The sequence below is a fragment of the Pygocentrus nattereri genome, chromosome 27, assembly GCF_015220715.1.
Source record: "Pygocentrus nattereri isolate fPygNat1 chromosome 27, fPygNat1.pri, whole genome shotgun sequence".
In the NCBI taxonomy this organism is placed as follows: domain Eukaryota; kingdom Metazoa; phylum Chordata; class Actinopteri; order Characiformes; family Serrasalmidae; genus Pygocentrus; species Pygocentrus nattereri.
In genome coordinates, this window is record NC_051237.1 from 13,260,224 (window position 1) to 13,283,344 (window position 23,121).

At 40.9% G+C, this 23,121-nt stretch overlaps 1 protein-coding gene across 3 annotated transcripts in view; it reads left to right on the plus strand.

Annotated features, from left to right (window-relative positions):
* Positions 1–17,781: 17,781 nt before the first annotated feature.
* The window catches only part of cacna1ha (calcium channel, voltage-dependent, T type, alpha 1H subunit a), a 91,352-nt gene continuing 86,012 nt past the window's right edge, over positions 17,782–23,121 (plus strand). For 2 of the 3 annotated variants that reach the window (XM_017703149.2, XM_017703148.2), the window contains exons 1-2: positions 17,782–18,531; positions 18,881–19,188. In XM_017703149.2, the coding sequence (XP_017558638.1) occupies positions 18,905–19,188 (284 nt within the window). In that variant the 5' untranslated portion in view covers positions 17,782–18,531; positions 18,881–18,904. Of the gene's footprint in view, positions 18,532–18,880; positions 19,189–23,121 lie in introns of those variants that run through there. The other variant, XM_037535318.1, reaches the window with a different exon arrangement.

Below are 23,121 nucleotides of genomic sequence, written 5' to 3' on the forward strand. Positions count from 1 at the left end.
AGAAGAAGATCCTTCTCCAGTGTATGAAATATTGTAGTGTGATCTTGCGTGACACACCAGTCCACGGCACACTGCCAAACTCCCAAGGACATTTTCTGACAAGCTTACTTAACTGGCTTCATCCTGTAACTAGCTCAAGCATATATTATTGGACTCCACTAATCTCAAATTTTCTGCATAGTTCAAGTGTTGAAATGTGAACAAGGTCAGTCAGGGTGGTTTGATTTGATGCAGTTCATCGTCCAATTTCTTTACAGTGGTGGTAACAGGAACAAGCGGTTGTGATGTCAGCTGTTCAAATCATCTATTCAAAATCACCAGTGAGCCAATTATACACATTTATATAAGTAATAACTGATAATGTTAATATAGTAGTAAATAAAAGAAAAAAAAACAATTTCTTTGACAACTCTTTGGTGAGATTATGTTTTTATTATGAGATTATGTGATTTGTTTTAAACTTTCCCTAACACCCTGGGAGTTATTCCATCAGAACCGCCCGAAAGACCTTTCACAGAAGTAGTGGAATTTGACTGGGCTGCAGGCAGGCAAGATTTTTTTTAACTTGGCAGCTAAAGTGACACTTTTCACTGTGGTACAGGAGTTTGACTGAGCCGTGAGCTGGGACACTGCTTATTGTAGTAGTAGACTTTGACTGTGCCACAGGCAGAGATGTTCTACACTGCAGTAGTGGAGCTTGACTGGGCCGTGAGCCGGGAGATTTTTCACTGCAGAGTGTGACTGGGCCACATGCTGAGAGATTCTTCACCACGGTAGCAGAGTTTCACTGGACTGTGAGCTGAGAAACCCACCAGCATCCGTACAATTGCAACACACTAACACACCACCACAGTGTCAGTGTCACTGCATTGCTGAGAATGATCCACCAGCCTAATACCTGCTCTGTTGTGGTCTTGTGGGGCGTCCTGACTAGAACAGGGTGAAAGCAGGCTAAGAAAGTATGTAGAGAAAAAGAGGAACTGCAGTCTATGTAGTTGTAAAACTACAAAGTGTGCCTATATGGTACATGGAGCTGATAAAATAGACAAAGTGTGTAGAAACACAGAGGTGATTTTAGTGATGTGGCTGTTGGATGTATGCGCAAGTTCGACAAACTATGCTAACAACTGCTGATTCACTGTACAGAACAATGACGGTTATGATGGTGACTTGGATTAGTACTCAGAAATAACAAAGCTCAACTTATTTAACAGTGCAGTCATTGCTTAAGTTGATGTCTAATAAAGATGATGTCCATATGGCTCTCTCATTTGAATCCCAGCAGTGTCTGCAGACGTCACTCTCAGCTAGATCTACATGCTCAAACAACCTTGAATATATTCCACAAAGTCACTTTCCCCTTTGTCAGGGGGCCTCAGTCCATCCACCCACAGAGGTACACAGACTCTTACTGTATGCTGAAATGGGCTATTTTGTCAGTCACATTCTAATCTGTTTGCCCATGTTTTTGCCTTGAATTTTAGCAGCTGATAGGAAACTTCTGTAAGCTTTGTGTCTTCCAAAATAAATGCACTGAATTGTGAAGTTTAGGCATCTTTAGATGTTCTTCTTAATTTAATAGCTAGTAAGTAAGATATGTGTGTTTTGTTAGATATGCTTGTCTTTATTGTCTGTCTGTACCTTACTTCAAAACAATGTGTATGGTTGGTTGTTTTGCATGTCAGTTATTTGGCCCATTTCTGTCAAAGTAGGTGGCTTTTGGCCATATTGATTGACAAAACCTAGCTATGATGATGCTAGGTGGAATTGTGGCTTGTGCAACTATTCTCATCAAGTTTCACAAACTTGGGCTGTGCCACCATATCTCTCGAGATAGTGTGTGGAATGGCATAAACAAGTCATAACAGTCTTAAGGAACAACAGTGACTGTGGTGTCCAGAAAACAAATGAAGAAGAAAGGCCTCTTAGGGACACCTTGAAAGTAATACACTGTACCATCCAACAAAAGACATTTGTTGTGGCTGTTGTTGTTGTTTAATCAGTTGGAATGTGTTTACATCTTGGTTGTTTTATTGTGTTCTGCTGTGGGTTAATTAGTATGGTTGTAGTCTTGCAGTCAGTCTGTATTGTATGGCCGTTGGTGACCTCCCCTGCTATTTCCCCTATGAACTAGTGACCTTATCTGCTGCTTCTCAATAAACAAGTTTTTTCCAAAAGCAGAAAAATGGCATTCTCTGGTTCTTTTTCTACACCAACGCAACAATATTCTTGACAGATGCATGTGTAGTAATGTAAGGGCTAATGTAATGATGATAATCAACTATGATTGAATGGAAAATAGTGTTTAACACCAGTAAGGGTGATCACACATAGTACATATTTAGGAAGGAGTCACTTAATCCAGCTCAGATATCTTTATCAGGATTTCTAGACCTTACTCCGACCTAAAATATTCACACCCCTCTAATATAGTTCTAGGTCCTTGTAAATAGTTGTTTTTTTATTTTATGTGGGATCAGTATAGTATTCAGTCCTGCACTCTGTCTAAAGCTTGCTGCATTGTATGCCCAGAGCCCAGAGTCTTCTCAGCCTGGTTTGCATCCCTTGGCTAGTTCCAACCACCACTGACTGTGACTGTCATATTAGATAAGGTCAGTGTTTGGAGCAGAGTACAAAGTGAGCCTGACTCCACCATATGATCATTACAGCATGACAAAAATATAGCCTGCTGTATTGCATGGCAGATCCTCCAGATAGTAGGTTGAAGCCGACACTAACAGCAGCCTCTGTCATATATCCGGGATGGAAGTTTCATCTTATCCAAATTAAGGCTTATTAATAAAAGATGGCTTCTTGTCTGAATCCCAGCTCAGTGTTTATACACAGACATTACCGGCAGCGTTCGAGACCACATGAAGTCCAACTCTCCTGGGTCAGTACAACCCCTTTGAAGTGTGTGGCATGTGATGACAGCCATGTTTAGGCGATTAGCTGCGTAAAGGGATAAGCTAGCATTGTAAAGTTTTAAAAGCAAGTGGATGATACTGTGTCTGTTGACTGAAGGTAGACTGAGGGCACCTCTTATCTTCTGCATTAATGATTTTTATGGTGCTGTCTAATTAGGGCCTTTTGAAAAGCACCTGCTTTTTGAGGCCCATTGGAAAAGGGCTTTTGTAAGTGCGTGGACACTCCAATGTGGTGCAAATAAGGAGACGGAGAGAAAAGAAGGAGCGTTAACAGGGCCCTGCTCTTCACGAGCTTCTAACCCCCAGCACACCCACGCACTGTCTTCTCATATCTGACAAGCCATGGCTTCTCTCACTGTGATGAAAATCTCTCTCTCTCTCTCTTTCTCTCTCTCTCTTTCTCTCTTGCTCACCCCCCTTCTTGGTTCCTCCCCCCCCCCCTGCAAAAACCATGCGCAGACTGCAAATAAAGCTCTCCATAAAAATGGAATAAGAACTACTTGTGTAAATCGTGGGATGCATTTGTGGAAGTAGGTGGTTTTTGTGGACGCAGGAAGGTGTTTCTGTGCAGATGCAAATAGTTACAGTTATAATAGGTCAGGATGTAAAATATACTTATGTATTCATCCTTGGTTGCATTTTAATAAAAGATGAGCCTTTGTACGGTAAACCCAAACTGCATCTGAGAGTGAGAGGAGGGAGAGAACACATGAGCATTCAAGTGAATACTGCACTCATACTAGAGCAACTGCAGGGGTGGCTGTGAGCAGGAAGGGGGCTGGCTGACCCATATTGAGAGTAAGTGTGTGAGAGAGAGAGAGAGAGAGAGAAAGAGAGAGATATAGCAAGGGAGAAAGACACACAGAGAGAAGGAGGGACTCAGTAGCAGCTTTGTGTATGCAGGAGTGTATGGGTTTATATGGCAATTCTGAAAGCATTAAAACTTCCTGACTTTGTGCCTGACGTGCGCCATGTATCCACACAAGAAAATGAATTTTTAGCCTCTGACATTTTCTTGCTGGTGGAACAGGAACTCCTTTCATGGCATCTTGTCATTTTCTATCATGCTCTCTTTTGCCATGCGTTTCCCCTTTGCTGAAGGACGTTTTCCAGTTGCATCAAGACTGTTAAACACGCAGGTGGATCACTGACTGCCGGTCTGGCCACTACCTATGACATTTGGCATACATCTCAGTGTCACTCTGATGTTTCTACTGGGTCAGGTCTAAGTAAAAATAAGGTATAAGTAACATTTAAAGGGCTTAGGCAAGAGATAACCCCTGTACTGGTCCTGGAGTACACCTGCCTTCTATATTTTGGTGTTTCCACTGCACTAATAAAGATGACCCAGCTAATTAACTGTGAGATTCCACGATTGTGGTGTCACTTAGCCTTTTTAACTATCTTTTTTAAATAATTCGCAACACTAATCCTAAGAAAAAATGCATTGAACCATTCAAAATGTGTTAACCCATCTCAGGAGCAATATCTCAAGATTCACGTTTTAATTAGCATCAATGCTAATTACATGAGGACATTATGGCCATTCTACTGATTCACTTAAAATATTTATTTTCAATCAATAATTTGGGTAACAAGGTCAGGTGACAGTATCACTGAAAATAAGGCCACACTTACAGTGACATAACCATGCCATAAACGTAATGAAAAATGTAATTTGCTGTCATGAGTTGTCACCTGTAATGACAATGACTGGTAATGGGAACATGATATTGATATGTTACTGGACATAATCTGTCATGACAACTTTTGACAACATATGACATCTTCCATGACATGTTTACGTCAATGTTATGTAGCTGGCAACCTTATATTCTGTGATATTATCATCTAAACCTGTTCCCCAAATCATAGATTGAAAATAAACGATTCATTTAAAAGTCATTTTTGACATATGACATCTTCCATGGCATGTTTATGGCATAGTTATGTGACTGTTATGTAGCAGAGCTCAAGTGAAGCGCTCCTGAAAACAAAGAAAAAAGAGTCAAGAGCTTTTTACTTCTTCCCATAATCTTCAGAAATTTGGATGGTGATGCTGAATATGTGACTTGTGGGTTATTCCAGATATTTCATTAGGGGTGAATATGATCAGATAACAGGGTTAAATGAAAATTGGGGGACATGAGTGTGTACACAAAATGGATGACTCATGAAAAAGGATGTTTCTAGCATGAGATGTTAATGGATTCATACATTTATGCAAAAAAACAATACAAGTGTTTTATTGATTCTATTTAAATCATGGTATCACACAGATCATTAACAAGCCTTTCCTATTGCCACTCACATGGCTCCAGCTGGATTTTGGAGGGGTGACCTAGGAAGGAGGAGTGGACAAAGGCAGACTATGTCCTAAAGCCATGCTGTCACAGGGCCATCCATTAATTCAGCTTTTTGTCCTCACCTTTGACGCAGCAGCCCTGTTTCTCTTTGTCAGCTGTATCTGTCCTCGCCATTGAAATACTAGCTTTGACAACTGTACTCGTCAACAGCAAGTACACATCAGGCATATGTACATTTGGACAGTGCGGACACCCCTTGACAGGGACGAACTGACTGACAACACAATTTGCACTCAAAATGTAGTCCACAGAACATCACATCTCATGGCATTGTGATATTGGCAATACACAAAAGGATACCCAGCCCAACGAGAATCATCTTTTAAAGGACAAAGGTTGCTAAGCAACTTTGGCTTTCCCCCCTTTCTTGCTTTGCAGTGGCAGTCACAGTGGTGGAGGCAGCGTGACTAGGTATTATTGCACCTTTCACATCGCAAACTGCAACCCGCACTGCTCTTTAAGCTCTCAATCACATTAGAGCCCTGTTCAGCACACACTCCACTGTCTCTCGTGGCTGCAAAATTAGCCGGTCTGCAGCGGAGTAGATTCTTGCTGGCCCAAATTCAGCTAAAATAGGCCTGATATAAAACAGCCATGGCGTAGTTATGTAAATATTTGATTCATCAGCTTCGAAATGGACATGGCAACATGAAAGGAATCATGGCGTTCAGTTGAAAAGAGGAAATGCCAGAGCAGAGCCAGGCTTCTGTGAAATCCAATTAAAGCAGATTGTGGAATAATTCACAGGAGTAGTGTCACAGTGATGAAAAAAGCTCTTCATGCCAATAGCATACTGATGATTAGTGTGTAAAGTGCAGTAAAACTCTTTTGCTAATTACGTTCAGACTTGTAAAGTGCTTTGGGCCATGCAGGGCTGCCCTTTGAAGAGGCTGGTTAAGTTATGGTCCATATATTACTGAGGGGGACTTGAGAGGGCCATGCAGGACAATTAATCACATCTAGCTACCACAGCAATCATGTTAAGTCTGCAATGATTATGACATTTTAGCTAATGATAAATTTCCATATAAATAATAATGATTAATAATTTGTTATGTTTTGTTTAGTGTTTAATCAGCTATAAAAGTAGAGGTCTGAAGTGGACAAATTAGCAGGTTAGCCATTTTGCTTCCTAGCTGTTGATACTTAGTAGCTCTCAAATGAAATGAGATACAGCTCAAATAAGCAAACTTTACTCCCCTCTGTCCTCTAATGGTGTTAAAGCACCAGCCAAAAGAAGAAGTTTCACGGTCTTAATATATATATTCTGTTTTCCTTTATTTACATGTATTTGCCTCAACCCAATGAGTGAAAACATACTAATTCACTCTACTTTTGTTGCAGTGTAAACACATGCTCCTAAACATATGAAGCTAACTGTGGATATTAATTGCAGGCATCTTAAATTATTGTAAACAGCACAAATAATTGAGATCAGGCAATTATGTAATAATTGTGACACACAAGGTGTACACTCTGAGAACCTAACAAACATTAACAGCAACTGCTTCATATCTATTGCAGAAGGTGCTGTCAGTCTGGGATGGATGAGAAAGCCATGCCACTATTATAGAAAACAGTAGACTACAGGCTGCCCTAAATAATTTGTATGACATTATGGCAGCCTGTATCAACAAGCGAATGTAGATAATTGTAACTTTGTTAAAACATTGTACTGAGATTGTAAACAGAGACAATCGTGTTCTGCAAACCTATGAGTGATGGTAGACACCATAAGTGTTTGTTGCAAGGACCTGTCAAAACACTTCACAGATACAATGCAGTAGGACAAGAGCTGTCATACTCCGTAAAGGTGAACAGCGCAAAGGGTCCCATCCATGGCAGGCCTAAGTGGAATGTCTTGTTTACATGAAGGTGTGCGTGCATTCTCACCATTCAGGATCACGTGTCCCTTCCCTTTCTGCCGGACATCATTCTGTCTGTGAAGCCTTCAGACTCAGACAGTCCAGGGAAACAAAGCAGCTTAATAACACTTGTTATATCTCTCTTACATCCAGTAGACCAGAGAAGACACTACACATGTACATGAGCAGAAAACTGACACACTATTCTGCCACTGCATTTTTTTAGGCTACAATATTTGAGTAGGTTATTCTTTATTTTTTACTTTGATATTATTGTAATCTCTCTTGTTATCCAATGGGAAGGACTAAATTGGCCAGGCTTTGGCTGCCTGTCATGCCGAATGGAGGCCACTCTCGGGCAAGAGTCCCATACACTAGGGCAGTCTACTGAGTCAACAGCTGACACAAGCACAGGACCAGATGCCTGCCTGGCTCTGCCAATGGAGCAGATGCAATAAGTACAGATGATCGTTGTTACTGCTATGGTGCCTCAAACACTGACCCCAAACTGAAAACGGAGATATGAGGCTGTTGATGCTGTCGCTCTGCATTCTGTGGATTGTTGAACTGAAAATGAATTGCAGGTTTTTTGTCACACTTCAATATCTTTGGCATCAGTATGCATCTTGTAAGATGTTGTAAATCTGATGTACATGTACTGACTGACCAAAACACCCTTTGATCAGATCTTTTGATAAATATTTATAAACATGTTTAGAAGAATGTTGGAGTCTTGTTTATGTTCTCTTTGCCTCCTTCACTGCCAGCTTCATGCAACCACCATCTCATGAGTCAACGCCCAATCATCTCACAGGAGGTATATGTCATCATTATGTTATTGCTGTGTTATTGCATCACTCTGAGCAAGTTGTACTCTCAACCACTAACACTGTGGAGCGCAAGATAGTTCACAAATTCAGTGTTAAACAAACCTAGTGATAGTGTCCGGTGTCTAGGCCTTTGGGTCATGCTGCACAATCACTGTGCTGACAGGAACCCCTGCTGAAAGTGTCCACAGGCCTTAATTTTACACACCACACCATAATGTGAAGTCCTGCCACACGGACATGCTTCTCACTAGCAGCAGGGAAAATGGGCCAAGCAGCTCTACAAACTGACACACTCACAAACTCAGCTTTGTTTACCATGAGTAAAGTGGGAGTCTAGTCCTATTACCATGGTCTCCCTTGCCACAGTTTTGACACTTCAGATGGTCTGCTGTCGAAATTTTGACCCACTTACTGGGGTCTCTGTTGGAGCCCTCAGCTCAAAATGCTCCACCAGCTCTATAAGCCGGCTAAATCTGGCATATATGCAGACGTTTCTCAGCATGCTTTTGGTAATTCAAGAAGCTTTTGGGGGATCTGGGGTTTGGAGACTCAGCAACAACGCCTTCGTATGATTTAAAAATGTTCTTCTTTTTTGTCTATTTCATTTTCTCAGTAATGGCTTCTTGACAGCTATATATCCTTTCCGACTCATAGTGCTGAGTTGTCTTCTCACAGTGTATGGATACCTGTAATACCAGTTATTTTTTCAGATCTGAAGCAAGAGTGCAGCTTTATTTTCTTTTATCCCTCAAAGATGAAAGTTTTAAGTTCTGTTTATCTGATGCTGACAGGTTTAGTGGACATTTTCACTTATTCTCACTGACTCCCCATTCCTTATGCAAGTGGATCATCTTATATCTAATCTCCTCAGAAATACCTCCTGAGCAATGAATAGCTTATACTTAATGGCCATTCTGACTGGAAATGAAATGAAATAAAGGGTGGACTTTTGCACAGAACTGTGTCTCCAGAATGCTACAGTCTGCTCTAGTGGTTTTTCCAAAGTTGCCTTGGGTAGATTTTATCCAGCTGACACCGGATCCTGTCAGTTGTCTGGGAAATCCTTCTGATCTCCCGGCATACTGCACTCATAGATTGGGAAGCAGTACGTGTGATTTGTGAGACTGAGGGTCCACAGCATAAATCATTGCTTCTCTTTGTCAGAATATGAAGTGAGCAGTGAATCATCTCATAAAGTGGTTAAAGGCAGGGCGGCGCAGTCCTTCCCAGTCACACATACCCCAGACATATAAAAGATGCCAAACAGTCATTACTCACTCAAGGCAGGTGGGGTAAGGCTGCTGATCGGGCTTATTGCTTGCTTAGTCCCCAGACGCTAGTGATTCCATGCATTCCTCTTAACATGCAGCGTCATATTAAATGACAGAGCTACCATGGTGGTCATGCACAGTGGTGGGCAGAAAGATTAAACATCATTAGTGACCTTAGGGATTAATTCTGGAAATCACAATTTCTCTCTTATTCAAATTGTTTCCGGACAACGTTAATAACCGACAAAGTAGCTAGGCTAAATGACCCATCACTACTGTTGAGATTACTCTCTGGATGTCAGGAAGCTTAACTTCTTGTGATTAATATGCAGAATAATCCCTGATTTCTTTGTGAGTGCCTGTATGGTACAGAGCTTTTTACTTTGCATGTCGCTTTCATTTTACCATTGCTGTGTGTTTTATAGCCATGTGCAATAACCACAGCTTTATAATGGTCCGGAAGGAGATCTTAAAGCCATGGATTACTGGATTGCACAATCTCAGATTTACTATGTAATCACCATTAGATCCATTTACTTTGTAACAACAATCTGGCTTAGGCAGTATGATACACTGTGGCTGCTGGTATGGTTAACTCATGTGCCCCTTATCAGCTTAACTTTATTGTCTGAACTAAAGTCTTATAGTGTTCGCATCACTCATGGTTCACGGCCCACTAATATTCATAATCTGGTCATTTAGACCTTAACATTTTTCCAAAATTGAACTGACCTCAGCAAAGAACACCCCCCCTTTTTAGCTTTCATAGCTGGAAGCTGCTCTAATGTTTGAATTGTCTGCTTCTGAATTGTTAGTGTTTGTGGTTTATAGAAAGTGCTGTGGCAAAACTGTTCAAAACCATTGTTTTGAATATTTTCATTTTTATGCATATATTATTATCATGTTTTATCACTGTTTCATTTTGGGCTCTGGTTGCTGTAGTTTTAGTTAATTGTATGCCAATTAAAATGTAGTACTTCAAGAGTTTTATATACAACTTTGACTACTCAAGGAACCTTTTGAATGCATAAATGATTCTTTGGACGGTTAACTGGATATCTGTGGTGGATATTTAGTTATATTTAGTTTCTTTTAAGAACCTTTTAGAAAATGGTTCTATATGGCATCAAAAATGGTTTTGCTATTGCTACAAGTCCTTTTTTGGTTCTATTTTACAGTTTATTATAGTTTCCATTCATTTTGGGAGACTTGCTTTTCAGTTTCACACAAAGTTCAATCTTTGAAGCTGGTCACCTTTTCTGCTTCTCACAATCCATGTAATGTCAAACACATTCAATGATTTTGAGGTCTGGGCTCTGTGGTTGTCAGTCAATTGTTCTTCCACATGCCGCTTCTCTTGATCTTGTAGTGAACTGTAAGCATAAGGCTTTCTGGTAATTTCCCTGAAACACTATGCTTTACTATGAAAACTTTAGGTTTGGGTATTGTAGAATCAGTATTTAATAAAAAAGTTTGCATTTTGATATTTTTGGCCCTTTTTTACCTTATTTTAGGCATTTGTATTCTTCCTAGCAAAGTTTCATCATAGTTCAGCTGCTTTGGTAATTACATAAAGCTTAGTTTATGTCGCAGAGCAGGCCAATTCAAGATTGAATTAGGATAAGAGGTAGGAATGGATCTGAGGACCATGACTGGAATCCTGATATGCAAGTCTGTAATAGGAGCTTTCACTATGGTCATTTTAATCTCAAGGCAAGCATAACTCAAGGGCTGGGACATGTATCATCCGCTTTCTTGATCTACTATGACCTTTATGTGGCAATCTAAACCTGAGATTAAGTCTCCAACTCCAAGGCCAATCATATTTTCTACTGTCTATATTTTCCTATTTTGCACACTCTTTTGCACTTTTCTGTAAACCCAACACATTTGGTGCTGTTACCCACAGCATGTGTAACCTTTCGCCCTGTCTGACATTCGACAAGGGTGAATTGAGCTTGACCCTCTCCTGCCATAGCTTTGTGATCATGTCATCAGCAGGCAGGAGTGGTGTGGAAACACGTGCAGCACAGCTTTTGACTAGCCCCACATTGCAATAATTGATGTAATGCTATCATAAGATGGCAGTTTTTGATGTAGTTCTGTCATACATAGAAGAGATAGTTGGTGTATATTACAGCTCCTTTGCTGCTTATCATTTTCCAACAGCTTCTCCAGTGCACTGATTCATTGTTGTTCTCCCAGAGCCAAAATATCACAGATATGCTTTACGAGGTATATAAAATTGTCTCTGCAATGGAACATTTAGCCTTTGCTCTCCTAATACTTTAAGCCAAAAGTGAAAGTTTTATTAACTATGTGCAGCAGATGGTTTCTCATGGCTTTAGATTAAGCCTTGTCTACCTCAAGCAATAAATTTATCAATGTACAAATGAGAGAAGCGCACTGTTTGTGTCTCAGTCTCCAGTGAAAGGTTTAGCAGACAGGAGTTTCTTTTTTTGTCAAGACATTTAATGCTATGCAAGAGTGAACTGTTAAAAGTGAGGGATGGATCCATTTCATATATTTGACTAGTGAAAACAAGTAATAGCAGGAAAGCATTAAAGATGGTTTGGCACTTCAGCAAATGGAAACGCCCTACAGAATATATGAATGTATTAATGTCAACAGTTTCACAATTACAGTATATTGGCACAAGCTTTTCAGTATGCAATGCTAATTTGTCTTTGAAAGTCATTTTTAGGAAGGCTGGTGCAGTGGGCATTTTGTGTGTTATGGATTAAGTGGCTATTTTAATTATATCCACACATGGCTGAGTGAGGCTGAAGCTCAGTGGGTGAACCTCTGCCAGAGTCGCTAACCTTGCTTATTATTCTATGCAGTTGGGCAAGCCTCCGAGAGGCAGTTTTCCTCTGCTTGTTAAGGAGTCTGAGAAGGCTGTTCTCATTAGCAACCCGTGTTTTTTTTTATTAGAAGGTTTCTGGCATTTTACTCAACGCTCACAGCAGATTGAACTTTATTACTGTCCACAGCATTGCATCTTTGCTAATGATGACATTGTGCTTAGTATATCGGCTCTCTCTTGTGGAGCACTGTGCTTAAGACGATCAGTGTATCAAAACAAAAGCTTCTCGAAATCCTTCATCTGACTCACTGCATGTATGTATTTTGTTTCGAAGAACAACAACAGTGTCTATCAACCACAAAGCAGACTTTTGATAGACCCTCCAGAGGAGTCAAGTCAATTCTCCACCGCTTCTTTGCTCCATGTGCTGCTGTGTAGCGAGGCAGGTCAGGGAAATGGGCCGTGCTGTTTGTGGTATTGAGGCTGGCCAGTGTTCACTCAGGTGTGCAGGGGTGAGAAGTGGCCAGTTGCAGCTCAGGTAGAAGAAGACTATTAGTTCGGTCAGATATAAACTTAAAATATTCCCCTCACAGCACTGTTCATGCGTTTATTTGGAGCTTTACTCCTCTGGATCACAACACAGATTTGAAATTACTCACTGACACACCGTATTCATTATATTCTGTTTGAAAGTGAAGGTTGATTGATGTGCTTTTAGTTGTGCTTGTTTTTAACCCCATTAAAGGAAGGCTTATTATTCAGTTAGGCTTTTAAGACTTTTAATTATTTAGTGTCTACTTTAAATTATTCAGTAACTACTTTAAAGCTGATATGTAAGTACTGGTGTAGTGATTCATGTATGCATGTACATGCCATATACCGACATCTAAGGACACTGATTTACCACATGCCCACCTGAAATAGCAAAAACAGTGAGAGATATGCCAGTGTCTTTAGTTTGTGCTTGATTCTGATTTGACCATGAATAGGGAGGGCAAAGACTTGTCCAAAGACAAAGAAAGTGTCATTTTTTGCTGCCTCTGCTCTAAGCCATGCTAAAACTTGACCATACAATACCAGCTAAGTAGCAACTATCTGAACTATGTGACTACAGTGAACTACTTAAGTAAGCATATCAAAGCCTGTTATTTGAAATTAGGAAAAGGGTAAATCTGGCAATCGAGGTTGATCTAGTCCCAGTTCCTATATTTTCTAATTGCTAATGTATTGGCATCAGAAGATACGTACACTAAAAATACTGGTATTTTTGGTGCATCTCCACTTTACATAGTGTTATATTCCTATTACACAAGATGTTTAGAGCAAAGAATCTGGCGCTAGAGTAGTCCAGCTGTATGTGTCCAAAGGTAACGAGGAGCGAGGAGGCGGACGCATACGCTGAGATAAATCCAGGGTCATAGTCGAAGCGGTCTGGGTTCAAACAGCCAACACGGAGAGAACGCGGATCAGACATGACAAACAGAAATGCAGAACCTCAAACAAGAACCAAACACTACAAACAATATATACAGCACATCCAGCACAGACAAACATAGAAACAAAGACCAACAAGAAACTCAGGAAAACACAGGGCTTAAATACAAGGGTTGAAGGACAGGCGGAAACACAGGTGGGAACAATCAGGGGCGGAGTCACAAAACAAGGGGCCGGACTAAAAACCAAAACAAAGAAGCACATGGACAGGACTGGGAAGTAGACAGATCACATGGACAGGACAGGGAGAGGCCAATAATGACACCAAAACATAAAACGCACTTCAAGACTTTGGAATCACTTTTCATATCAGTAGTTTTTGTTATGTTATGCAATACAACAACAATATTACTGAATAATTTGTTGAAAGGGACTATATATAAAGGGATATTTTGAGATTTTAATAGTTACTACATGATAAATAATATACTGCAATTATTTATTTACAGTAACATGTCATCATGGTTCAAAAGTTAAGAAATGTGTGTTTGTAGTATGTGGATGTGCACACATTAGGATGGAGATCTATTATACACAAAAAAATGTAATAAAGCAGCACTATGCGAGATTTACAATTGTTCAAATTGAAGGAGAAAAAAGAAACTAAAATGTGGTGTTTGTGGACTGAGTTGCCCTATGAAGCCTGAAATGATCATTTAAAAGTCAGTGTCAAGTCGAACAATGTCATGTCTTTATGTATTAATGTCATACGCATAGGCTCAAAAAGAGGATCCAGCTCAATGTTTAAGCCTCAAATCCAAAATTAATGTTATACTGATGAAGATATGATGACAATTGTACATAATTCACTTACATCCTCAGAAAGCGCATTCTACACCATATTTCGACTGAGTTCTCTTTAAATACTCTTTCAATGCACATCAGATTCATCTGCTTGTGGGGGTCCGAAGCACAACTGACACATTGTGTGCAATTACACATTTCCACCAGGAAGGTCTCCAAATCCCAAAAACTTACATAGTGCAGCTTTACCTTTCAAAAGTTAAGTTAGCTACCAGGCTGCCTTAAAATTCTGAGCTAATCAAACTTCACATAATACATTCAGAGACCGAATCTTGTTCTATTAACATACTACAATGTAAAATTACCTCAAAAATTTGAGGCAGCCTTATTAAAATGAATAGCCTTATAATATGTATGTAAGATATGTAGTTATGAGAATGAGGCCATATCTGGGCTAGATATATGTTTGACCCTGTATATATTCAAATATCTCCTTTAGTCTCAAGTAGGGTGAAAACCCTCTCCCAGTCATTGCTGAGAAACAGTGTGTGCTTTCTGCATCGCTCGCTTTTGTCAGCAGTCATTGAGTTAAGCAATCTTGATGTGTGCTGTTAAGTCAGCCTCCTGTATTCGTGTGTTCAGCAACAGAAAGAGGTACTGATGTCCAGATGTCCTCTCAGTCACTAGGATGATGACGTTCCACGCCAGGGGAATTAAAACTGCATAGTGCAAGGGTTAAAGCAGCTTTATAGATCAGAATGTGCAGCTGTTTCTAAAGTGCATACAACAGACAGTGTTCGCCTGAATTCTAGAAGAATGTGTCGGTGATTAAGGGCCATAGTGTCTGACAACCTCTAGAGTCTTACTGACACTACGCATAGATGGTACTGAAGTTTTCTGCTGTCCACCTAAGATTAACAGCACCTTTCTTTGGCCAGTGACGTGCTTTATTCACGTTATCCTTTCGTTTTACCGGCTCACAAAATCATTCCTAAAAAAAAGCCATTCTTTTTCATACTGTTGAAGGTTTGCCTGTACTGTTAAAATCTAATCATCCTATTTTCATAACAAAATTTGAGCATGAATGACAGAAGGGAGATAAGGAAACACATTCATCTAGAATGTAGTGATAGACTAGCGTGTAATCAAATGAATCAAAAGTACATAGAATACAGTTCCCAAACATTATCATGCCTTCATTCCTGGACAGCGGACAGCAGGGAGAGGATGAAAGCATGCTGGTAGCTAAACGCATGCTCAGGCTGACTGGTATGCTGATAGAGGCCAAACCTTGAAATCTCTCACTGGAGTGATTACAGTAAATGCAGCACAACTGTTGGATGCTTACCAAATTGTTCAGAGCCCCTCAGCCTCAGCCGTCATCAGAACCATTCCAGTGTTTTCCAAGACACCCACACCTGTCGTGCTGCCAGGATTGGCCCACTGATCTCCTCCTTACAGCCTCTCCAGTTATTGCAGTGCAGGAAGCCACAGCACAAGAGCCAGTTTAGCCAGTGATTATTATCAGTGATCGGTGCCTACACCACAGTTCTTAGTCATTCTGGTCAAATGTCAGTCGATGGTGGGACGCCTGTGCAGAATTTCAAAGTGTTGCTCTTTTTATCTGCCTAAAGTCAGGAGGTATGAGATAAAAACATGTTTCAACACAGTGCACATTGGCATACATCACAGTATTGCATGAGAACACAACCATTTCACCATTACAGTGGAAGCCCCTTTGGGGTTCAGATGCATGACCACAGTGGAATTACAAGACTGTTATGTTCATTAAAACAAACATCTCTTTTGCTCTGTTTTTTTTTGATGTACTAATTAACAAGCTTACCTGAGCGAAGAATGAAATCATATGTACAGCCATCCGCCCACTTCTGCTGCATTTCATTATCTTCATTTTCTATAAGTAGGCCTATAGTCTCTCCAAATCCTAACTAAACCTCAGCAAGGGATCCCGTGGGCTTAAGAGGTCATTCTCCCAAGAGAAGGAACATTGATTGAGTATCCCAGAGAAATAATTGATCCATTGGATGTGCTCTGAGAAATCATTTGCCCAGTAACTTGGATGCCATGGAGACAGCTGAGATCGCTGGGCTGAACACACTGAAAATGCCTGGAATTCCTCTTGCTGCTATCTGCTGTGTGTTTTATAAAACCCATTTTTAAATACTGTTGTATGGCTTTTAAGTAAGCTACAGTTCTTCTTACGGATTTGTCCATTTTTCTGTGTATGAAATTTAGTTTCATAATTTGTATGTGGCTAGAATAGGTGCTAACAGGTTGTACTATCTTTTTAAAATGTTTTGAATACTAACAAATTTTTGTTTAAATATATATTTTTTGACCCATGTTTTTCACTACTGTGGTTTTTCATGCTCACGAATGGCTTTTGTTCCCCAGCTTTACCAGTAATATTTTCCGGAGTGTAACAATACAGATATTCTCATTGCATTTTTTGGTTATGAGGGTCAGGCCAAATAGATTTTTGACGTTTTGTCTTGATTCTACACATCCAATAATACGCTACATAGACAGGCTAGAACAGGAAAATACAAATTAAAAAAGAACTGTTCAGTGTCTTGTTCTTGTGCAAAATAATGGTCTTATTTATAAAAACCATTCAACTCAGCTACAGAAAATGCAAAAGAGAACACAGGATGTATCCACATGCCTAGTTTTGATCACTGAGGGACCAGAAGGTTATCGGCCACACAGTTTTGCATATACTGTGTTGAATGTAAAGGGGACATAAACCAGGCCTGTGTAAATAAATCATTAAAATGTAAGCAAAGCAATTCAGAAACTTGCTTACTTGCTCAGAATCGTTCACAGAGGTGGTGACAGGAGTCAGATGTCTTAAGTGTTCAATGCCTCTAAAAGCTACCTCACCAATGCCTATTGTTTTATGACACTTTTGAAAAATGTTTTTGGCCTAAAATACACTTTAAAGTGAATACAGAGATCCATCCATCCATCCATCCATCCATCCGTTTTCTAAGCCACTTCTCCCTTAGGGTTGCGGGGGTGGTGCTGCTGGAGCCTGTCCCAGCTGTCATCTGGCGGAAGGCAGGATACACCCTGGACAGGTCGCCAGTCCATCACAGGGCAGACAGACAGACACAGACAGTCAGTCACTCACACCCAGGGCCAATTTAGCATGTCCAATTGGCCTGACCGCATGTCTTTGGACAGTAGGAGGAAACCGGAGAACCCAGAGGAAACCCATGCAGACACGGGGAGAACATACAAACTCCACTCAGAGAGGACCCCCGTCACAGAGATACATGTAATGTTTTATGAGGCAAAATAACCCCCAATGAAATCATAATATTTCTAATATGCTACCATTTTGCCATTAATACTGTGACATTGAAAAGAAGACACGCTTCACTGGTCATTACTGTATTTACTACATTACTATATGGACTCCATATTGGTGTAAATTTCTCCACAGTTAATCACATCATATCAAACCACTCTGACTTCGCTTAGGCTACATTTCAGCAATTACACACAGAATTTTTGAAAAATAATTTTAATAAGTTCCCCTTTATATTCGTCGAAACTGCAGGCCATTGAAACGGATACACCCTCAATCTTTTAACATGTGAAACTGTTTCAAACGACGTCCATCCCGGGGTCCATTTCTTCTAGACGATGTGGCGTCGCTGACTTCTATCAGTTTGCTGTGAAGAGAGTCTGTAACCGCAGACAGTCGATGGGAGACATCGAACACTCACATAGGCCGAGAAATTAAACATCTCCGTGACATAATCCGTCGTATTAAAAACGACAGAAAGCACTGCGAGGGGTCTGAGGCACAGCCGCTAAGCTAATGTAACTCTCTCCGTCTGAGGCGAGGCGTCACGTGGTCGCGCTCGCGGCACGGCAGAAGTTTGTGGTGTCAGATGGAGAGAAGATCCCGACCAACACAGACCTGTTAGCAGGCTGTGGACGATGTGCGGACTCTTCGTGTTTCACCAGAGTCACAGCTAAGACATCTTCACTGTTTTCTCACCGACCACCATCTGGTTTTTCATTCTGAAGGCTTGGACTAAACGGACAGTCGTTAAAAGGTACAAACCGGCTTTTGGGAAACAAAGGAAGCAAATGGACCGCAACGAGGAACGGAGCCTCTCCAGAAAGGGTTTGTCTGCGGCTCACTGAAAGTAAAGGAGATGCTTATGGGAATCTCCAGTTCCTTATCTATAAGGTAACCCAGCCTTTATTTCAACTGTTTAAACTGTGTCACCAAGTTTAAAGTTGTTTTATTCTTCTTTATTTCACTGTCTCTTTCCGTATTAGTCTGCCTTTGTTGTGCGCATCAACGGGGCTCCTGACCACCCTCTCCACGGCTTTGCGCATTATTGTTACCGGGCAAAAATAATTGTTTATCACTTCAGCTTCCACTCTTGTGACTGATAGTCGACCGTGTCCCAGTAAACGTGTCCCTGGAGCTGTACCGCGGTTCTCTGAGCTCGCGGCTGGGTCGTTGTGTCGTGTTTTGAAGCTCCTCTCCTGTTCAGTGTGAGTCTGAGCTCCGTCTCCGTCTCTGTTTGTAGGATATCTTTGTCAGACGCGCTATCATGACTGATGGCGAGGGGAGAGAACACTTTCACTTCTTGGAGAGCGAAGAGGCGCGGGTCCCCATCGCTGCGCTCTACGGGGATGAGGAGGGGAAAGGCGGCAGCGCGTGGAGCCCCGTGTCCGAGAGCGCGGAGGCGCGCGCGGCCGGTGCTCGCGAGCCCGCGCCCGACCTGCTGTCTGAGGAAGAGGAGCAGCCGTATCCAAAGCACGCGGCTGTCGTCTTCTTCTGCTTCAAACAAACCACACGGCCGCGGAGCTGGTGTCTCAGGATGGTGTGTAACCCATATCCTTTCTGCCCCCACAGTTTTAAGGGTCACGGTAGGGCTGCTCGGTTACGGCGAAAACGGCAATCACGGTTATTTTGGCCAGTATTGAGATCACGATTATTCAACCCGATTTCTCACTGACGTTGGACTTTTCCAAAAGAACTTTTTAACAGGTTGGATTTCAGATGATTGAACGAATTGGTCGTATTTTCTTCGTGGTGCAGACACCACCGGGTTACAAATCTTGCGCTGTGTTCACTGCTGTTCCTTGTCAGACTCCTTGAAATCAAAGTGCTTCCAAGCAGCAGAATTAGTTTTTCCTTTCTTGTTGACCAAAGGCCTCTTTCCCTCATCCTGGCTTGAGCTGAGTTACGTGTGCCAGAGCCTGGCTGGGAGAGAGTTTGGGCTAAATTTCTAACACAAGAGCATCATTGTGGAACGGAATGACAAGCATCGTTTTATCTCGATTGTCTTGTATTCATAATTGTTGGAAGCCAAAATCGCATTTGAATAAATAAAATTCAGTTAACCGCTCAGCCCCTGGTTATATATATATATATATATATATATATATATATATATATATGTGTGTATGCACACAATTTTTTATGGAAATTTTTCATAAGCTATGTTTTGCTCTTTTGAAGATACCTTCTCATTGGAATCAGCCTTTTCTTTTTTGGGTTTGTGCTATTAAGAACAGCACCCCTCAGACTGGATTAGCCCTTTTTGAATTTCATTGACCTGACACAGTATTCTGCTATTTAATTAAATTCAGGATGAAAGAATTGAACTGATGGCGGTGCTCCGTAGCTCTGTGCTGCTTGGTGGGTGTGTTTTGACAGGAAACTTCCACAGATAAGGGCTGATGTTTTCTCTCCCACCAGCGTGTATTTCCCAGAGCTTCGGCCTCTGGGCAATGTTGCAATTAAGAGCACTACTTTATAAATAGCTTAATGAGCTAGGGGAATGTAGGGGAGGCTGAAACTCTTCTTTGGATGTCCTCAGAAGGCACAAAGCATGGCCTGTGCTTTGTGATCTAAAAATGAGATACGCTCAAAGTGCGTGTCCATGATTCAGAGTTTCAGTAATTAGATGAGTCCTAGGATTTGTTCCTACTCGTTCAAAAGCCCTGTTAGCTCCTCCATTTTATGGTTTGATTTGTGCATTTTAGAAGAAAGCCAGATTTCGCTCAGTGAAATAGTTATCAACTCCCACTTGATAGTGTTGCAGCCATCTTGCATTAGTAATGGACACATTCTGTTGCTTAGCACTTTTAAATTGATTTCATAGCATGTTGAGTGGCAGCTTTGAAGAGGGCAATTAGATGGGTGATTTATGCACGTACCTCTAATGAATTTGCAGTTGCTCTCATTATCTAGTGAGAGCACAGAGAATACCATGTGGAACACTGGCAGGAGCTGTGAAGCTCACTGTTTTTTTTTCATGTGTCTGAGCTGTGTGATGCTGTGCAGGGCTAATGCTTTTCCTGCTCAGATACTACTGCATGCACAAAAATGGGACATTTCATTTTTTAAAAATATGTATCAGCGTCAGTCAGTATTGCTGTGTCCATTTATGTCTTTGTGTGAACATCATCTCAGCCTCGTTTGAAGCAACGAGGAAGATGGCAGCATAAAAAATATGACTTGCTGAGCTGATAGTTTTGATCATTAGGAAGAAAAATATTGACAATTGCCCATTTTTCACCCTCCATCAGCAATGAAGGGGAATATTGAATTATGAAAACTGACACTTATTCAGTGCATTTTTATTCAGCAGTTAGAGATCATTTATATTATCCATTTCCTCTGCCATTTTGGCTCCAGACTTGGAAATGGCATTTTGGCTCCTTACATGGAAATTATTTTTGTCTGATGAGACATGTTATTTAAGTGACTTTTTGGCTTACATAACAACTTCCAAGAGCATGAAACGACATTTACTGGGAATAAACAGTCTCAAAGTATGTTAGATTTTGTTCCAAAGTTCCTCCGCTTTTAGCTCTGTCTCAGAGGTGTACTGGTGAATTTTGTGGGCATTGCGTTCCTCAGTATTTTGTGTTATTTTAGGACAGTACTGTTAATATTTGAGAAATAGATCTATGTATAGTATCAGTCATGTGAAACAAGCATGTCAGCATAAAGGGCATATTGTACTCACTCAGTTATTAGTTATTCATAGTCTTACTTTCAGTGATGCTGATTAATTTGCATTCTGATGAAGTAGATATCAGTGACAGTGCAGGAATTATTTATACATTATCATGACCTTCCATGTAGACAGCTTAGTGCAAAAGAAAGGGTGTACATACTTTATTAATTAAACATATCATGGTAATGAGATTTTAATTGTACTAATAGAAAAAGAAAACAAAATTAGATTTTTTTTCCAGGTTTAGGAAAGCCATATTCAGGTCATGCTCATACTACGTGTTAGTGCTCATTAATCAGATGTCAGATTGGATGTTAGGTGTGGTGTAATAGATGAGTGTGAAGCTTCATTGACTCTGCCTGTTGGAATTTTAGGAAATGCATGCGTAAAAAGAATGGATCTGTGTACAGATGGAGGTCTTGTGTTCTGTGTAGCGTCGGTGTTGTAGTGCATGCTCCGTCAGGACCCTAGGGAGACTTCCTCTTGGCCCACAATGACAGCACTCAGCCTGTTGAGTGCGGGCATGTTGCCTAGTGTGTCTCAAGTCGTTTTAGACCTTTTCGGCTGTTTTCCAAATTGTCAGAAAGAGAAACGTCTTATGTAAGAAACTGGACAGAGGCTGGCTGGTCAGTTTTAATCTAGCAAATTCATTTACACTGTGTTACAAATTTCCACTATGTTACAGTGGGTTACATTATAGTTGTGTGGAAGTACAAACTAGGGGCTGCTGAGAGCATTACTTTAACCAGTATTTGCAAAAGAAATACCAACTGTGGCCAAATGTCATTCTTTTTCTTTATATTGTCCCACTGGCACAAAGGCAGCTTTACTAATGCAGGTTATGTCTTCTCTGTCATTCGTGAAGTCCCGACTGTTAAACAGAAGCATGTGTTTTTGGAGCTGATGAGTTGATTTGGTGGCGGCGGAGAGCAGGGTCTGTTAATGTGCGCTAGGTCACGGGCTGAGCATCGCAGCAGAAACAAAGAGAGCCTGTGCTGGCAGCGTGTGCTCAGGCGCCATGAGTGAGGAAGTCTGTGGAATCTCAGCAGGCACGTGCTTCTGCAAACCAACACACAGGGCACACCACAGAGGGACAAAATGTGCAATGGCTCGTTTTTAGGGATGTAAACAGTAGCCAACCTTATGCTTCAGGATCACATCTGTTTTCTCAGTATCAGAATGGAAAAGTGGAGAGTTGATCCTACAGTAGTTAATTAAAGGTAGGAATTGCTGTTTAACGTGCACCAAACGAACTTCAGATCTGGCTTCATACCCAAAAGCTATAGAAGTACAATAGAAGAGCCATGGAGGTGACTTAACGGTTTAGCCTTTTGGTGAGATACAATCAGTAACAGCTAAACACAGTGATTAGAGAAGCATTAGAGGATTAATTTCACTACAGTAGGATTTCTGTATATCCTTAGGCTTCCAGTTCAGTCCATGTTTAGAGCAATGACATGAAACTAACGAGGCCTGTACAAATATCCTGCATCTTTCCTGCAGCCTTCTCCTTGGTATTTTAATGACTTCAGATGTGAGAGTGCGATATCAGCGCGAGTGCCACTCTCAGTGGTTTCAAAGGATCGGCTGTGCACATAACATAAACACATGAAGTTTATGGAGTAATAGGCAATGTGAATGCAGTGCACTTAGAGATGCAAATGTATTTTGGTTCAGACCATGACTGTGAATATTTATTCATTTCATAGTACCTCACAAAAGGACATGAGGGTGTGCTTAAATGATAGCTGGCTTTTGTATTGTATGTTGTATTTATAAAGTCATAAATATGCTTT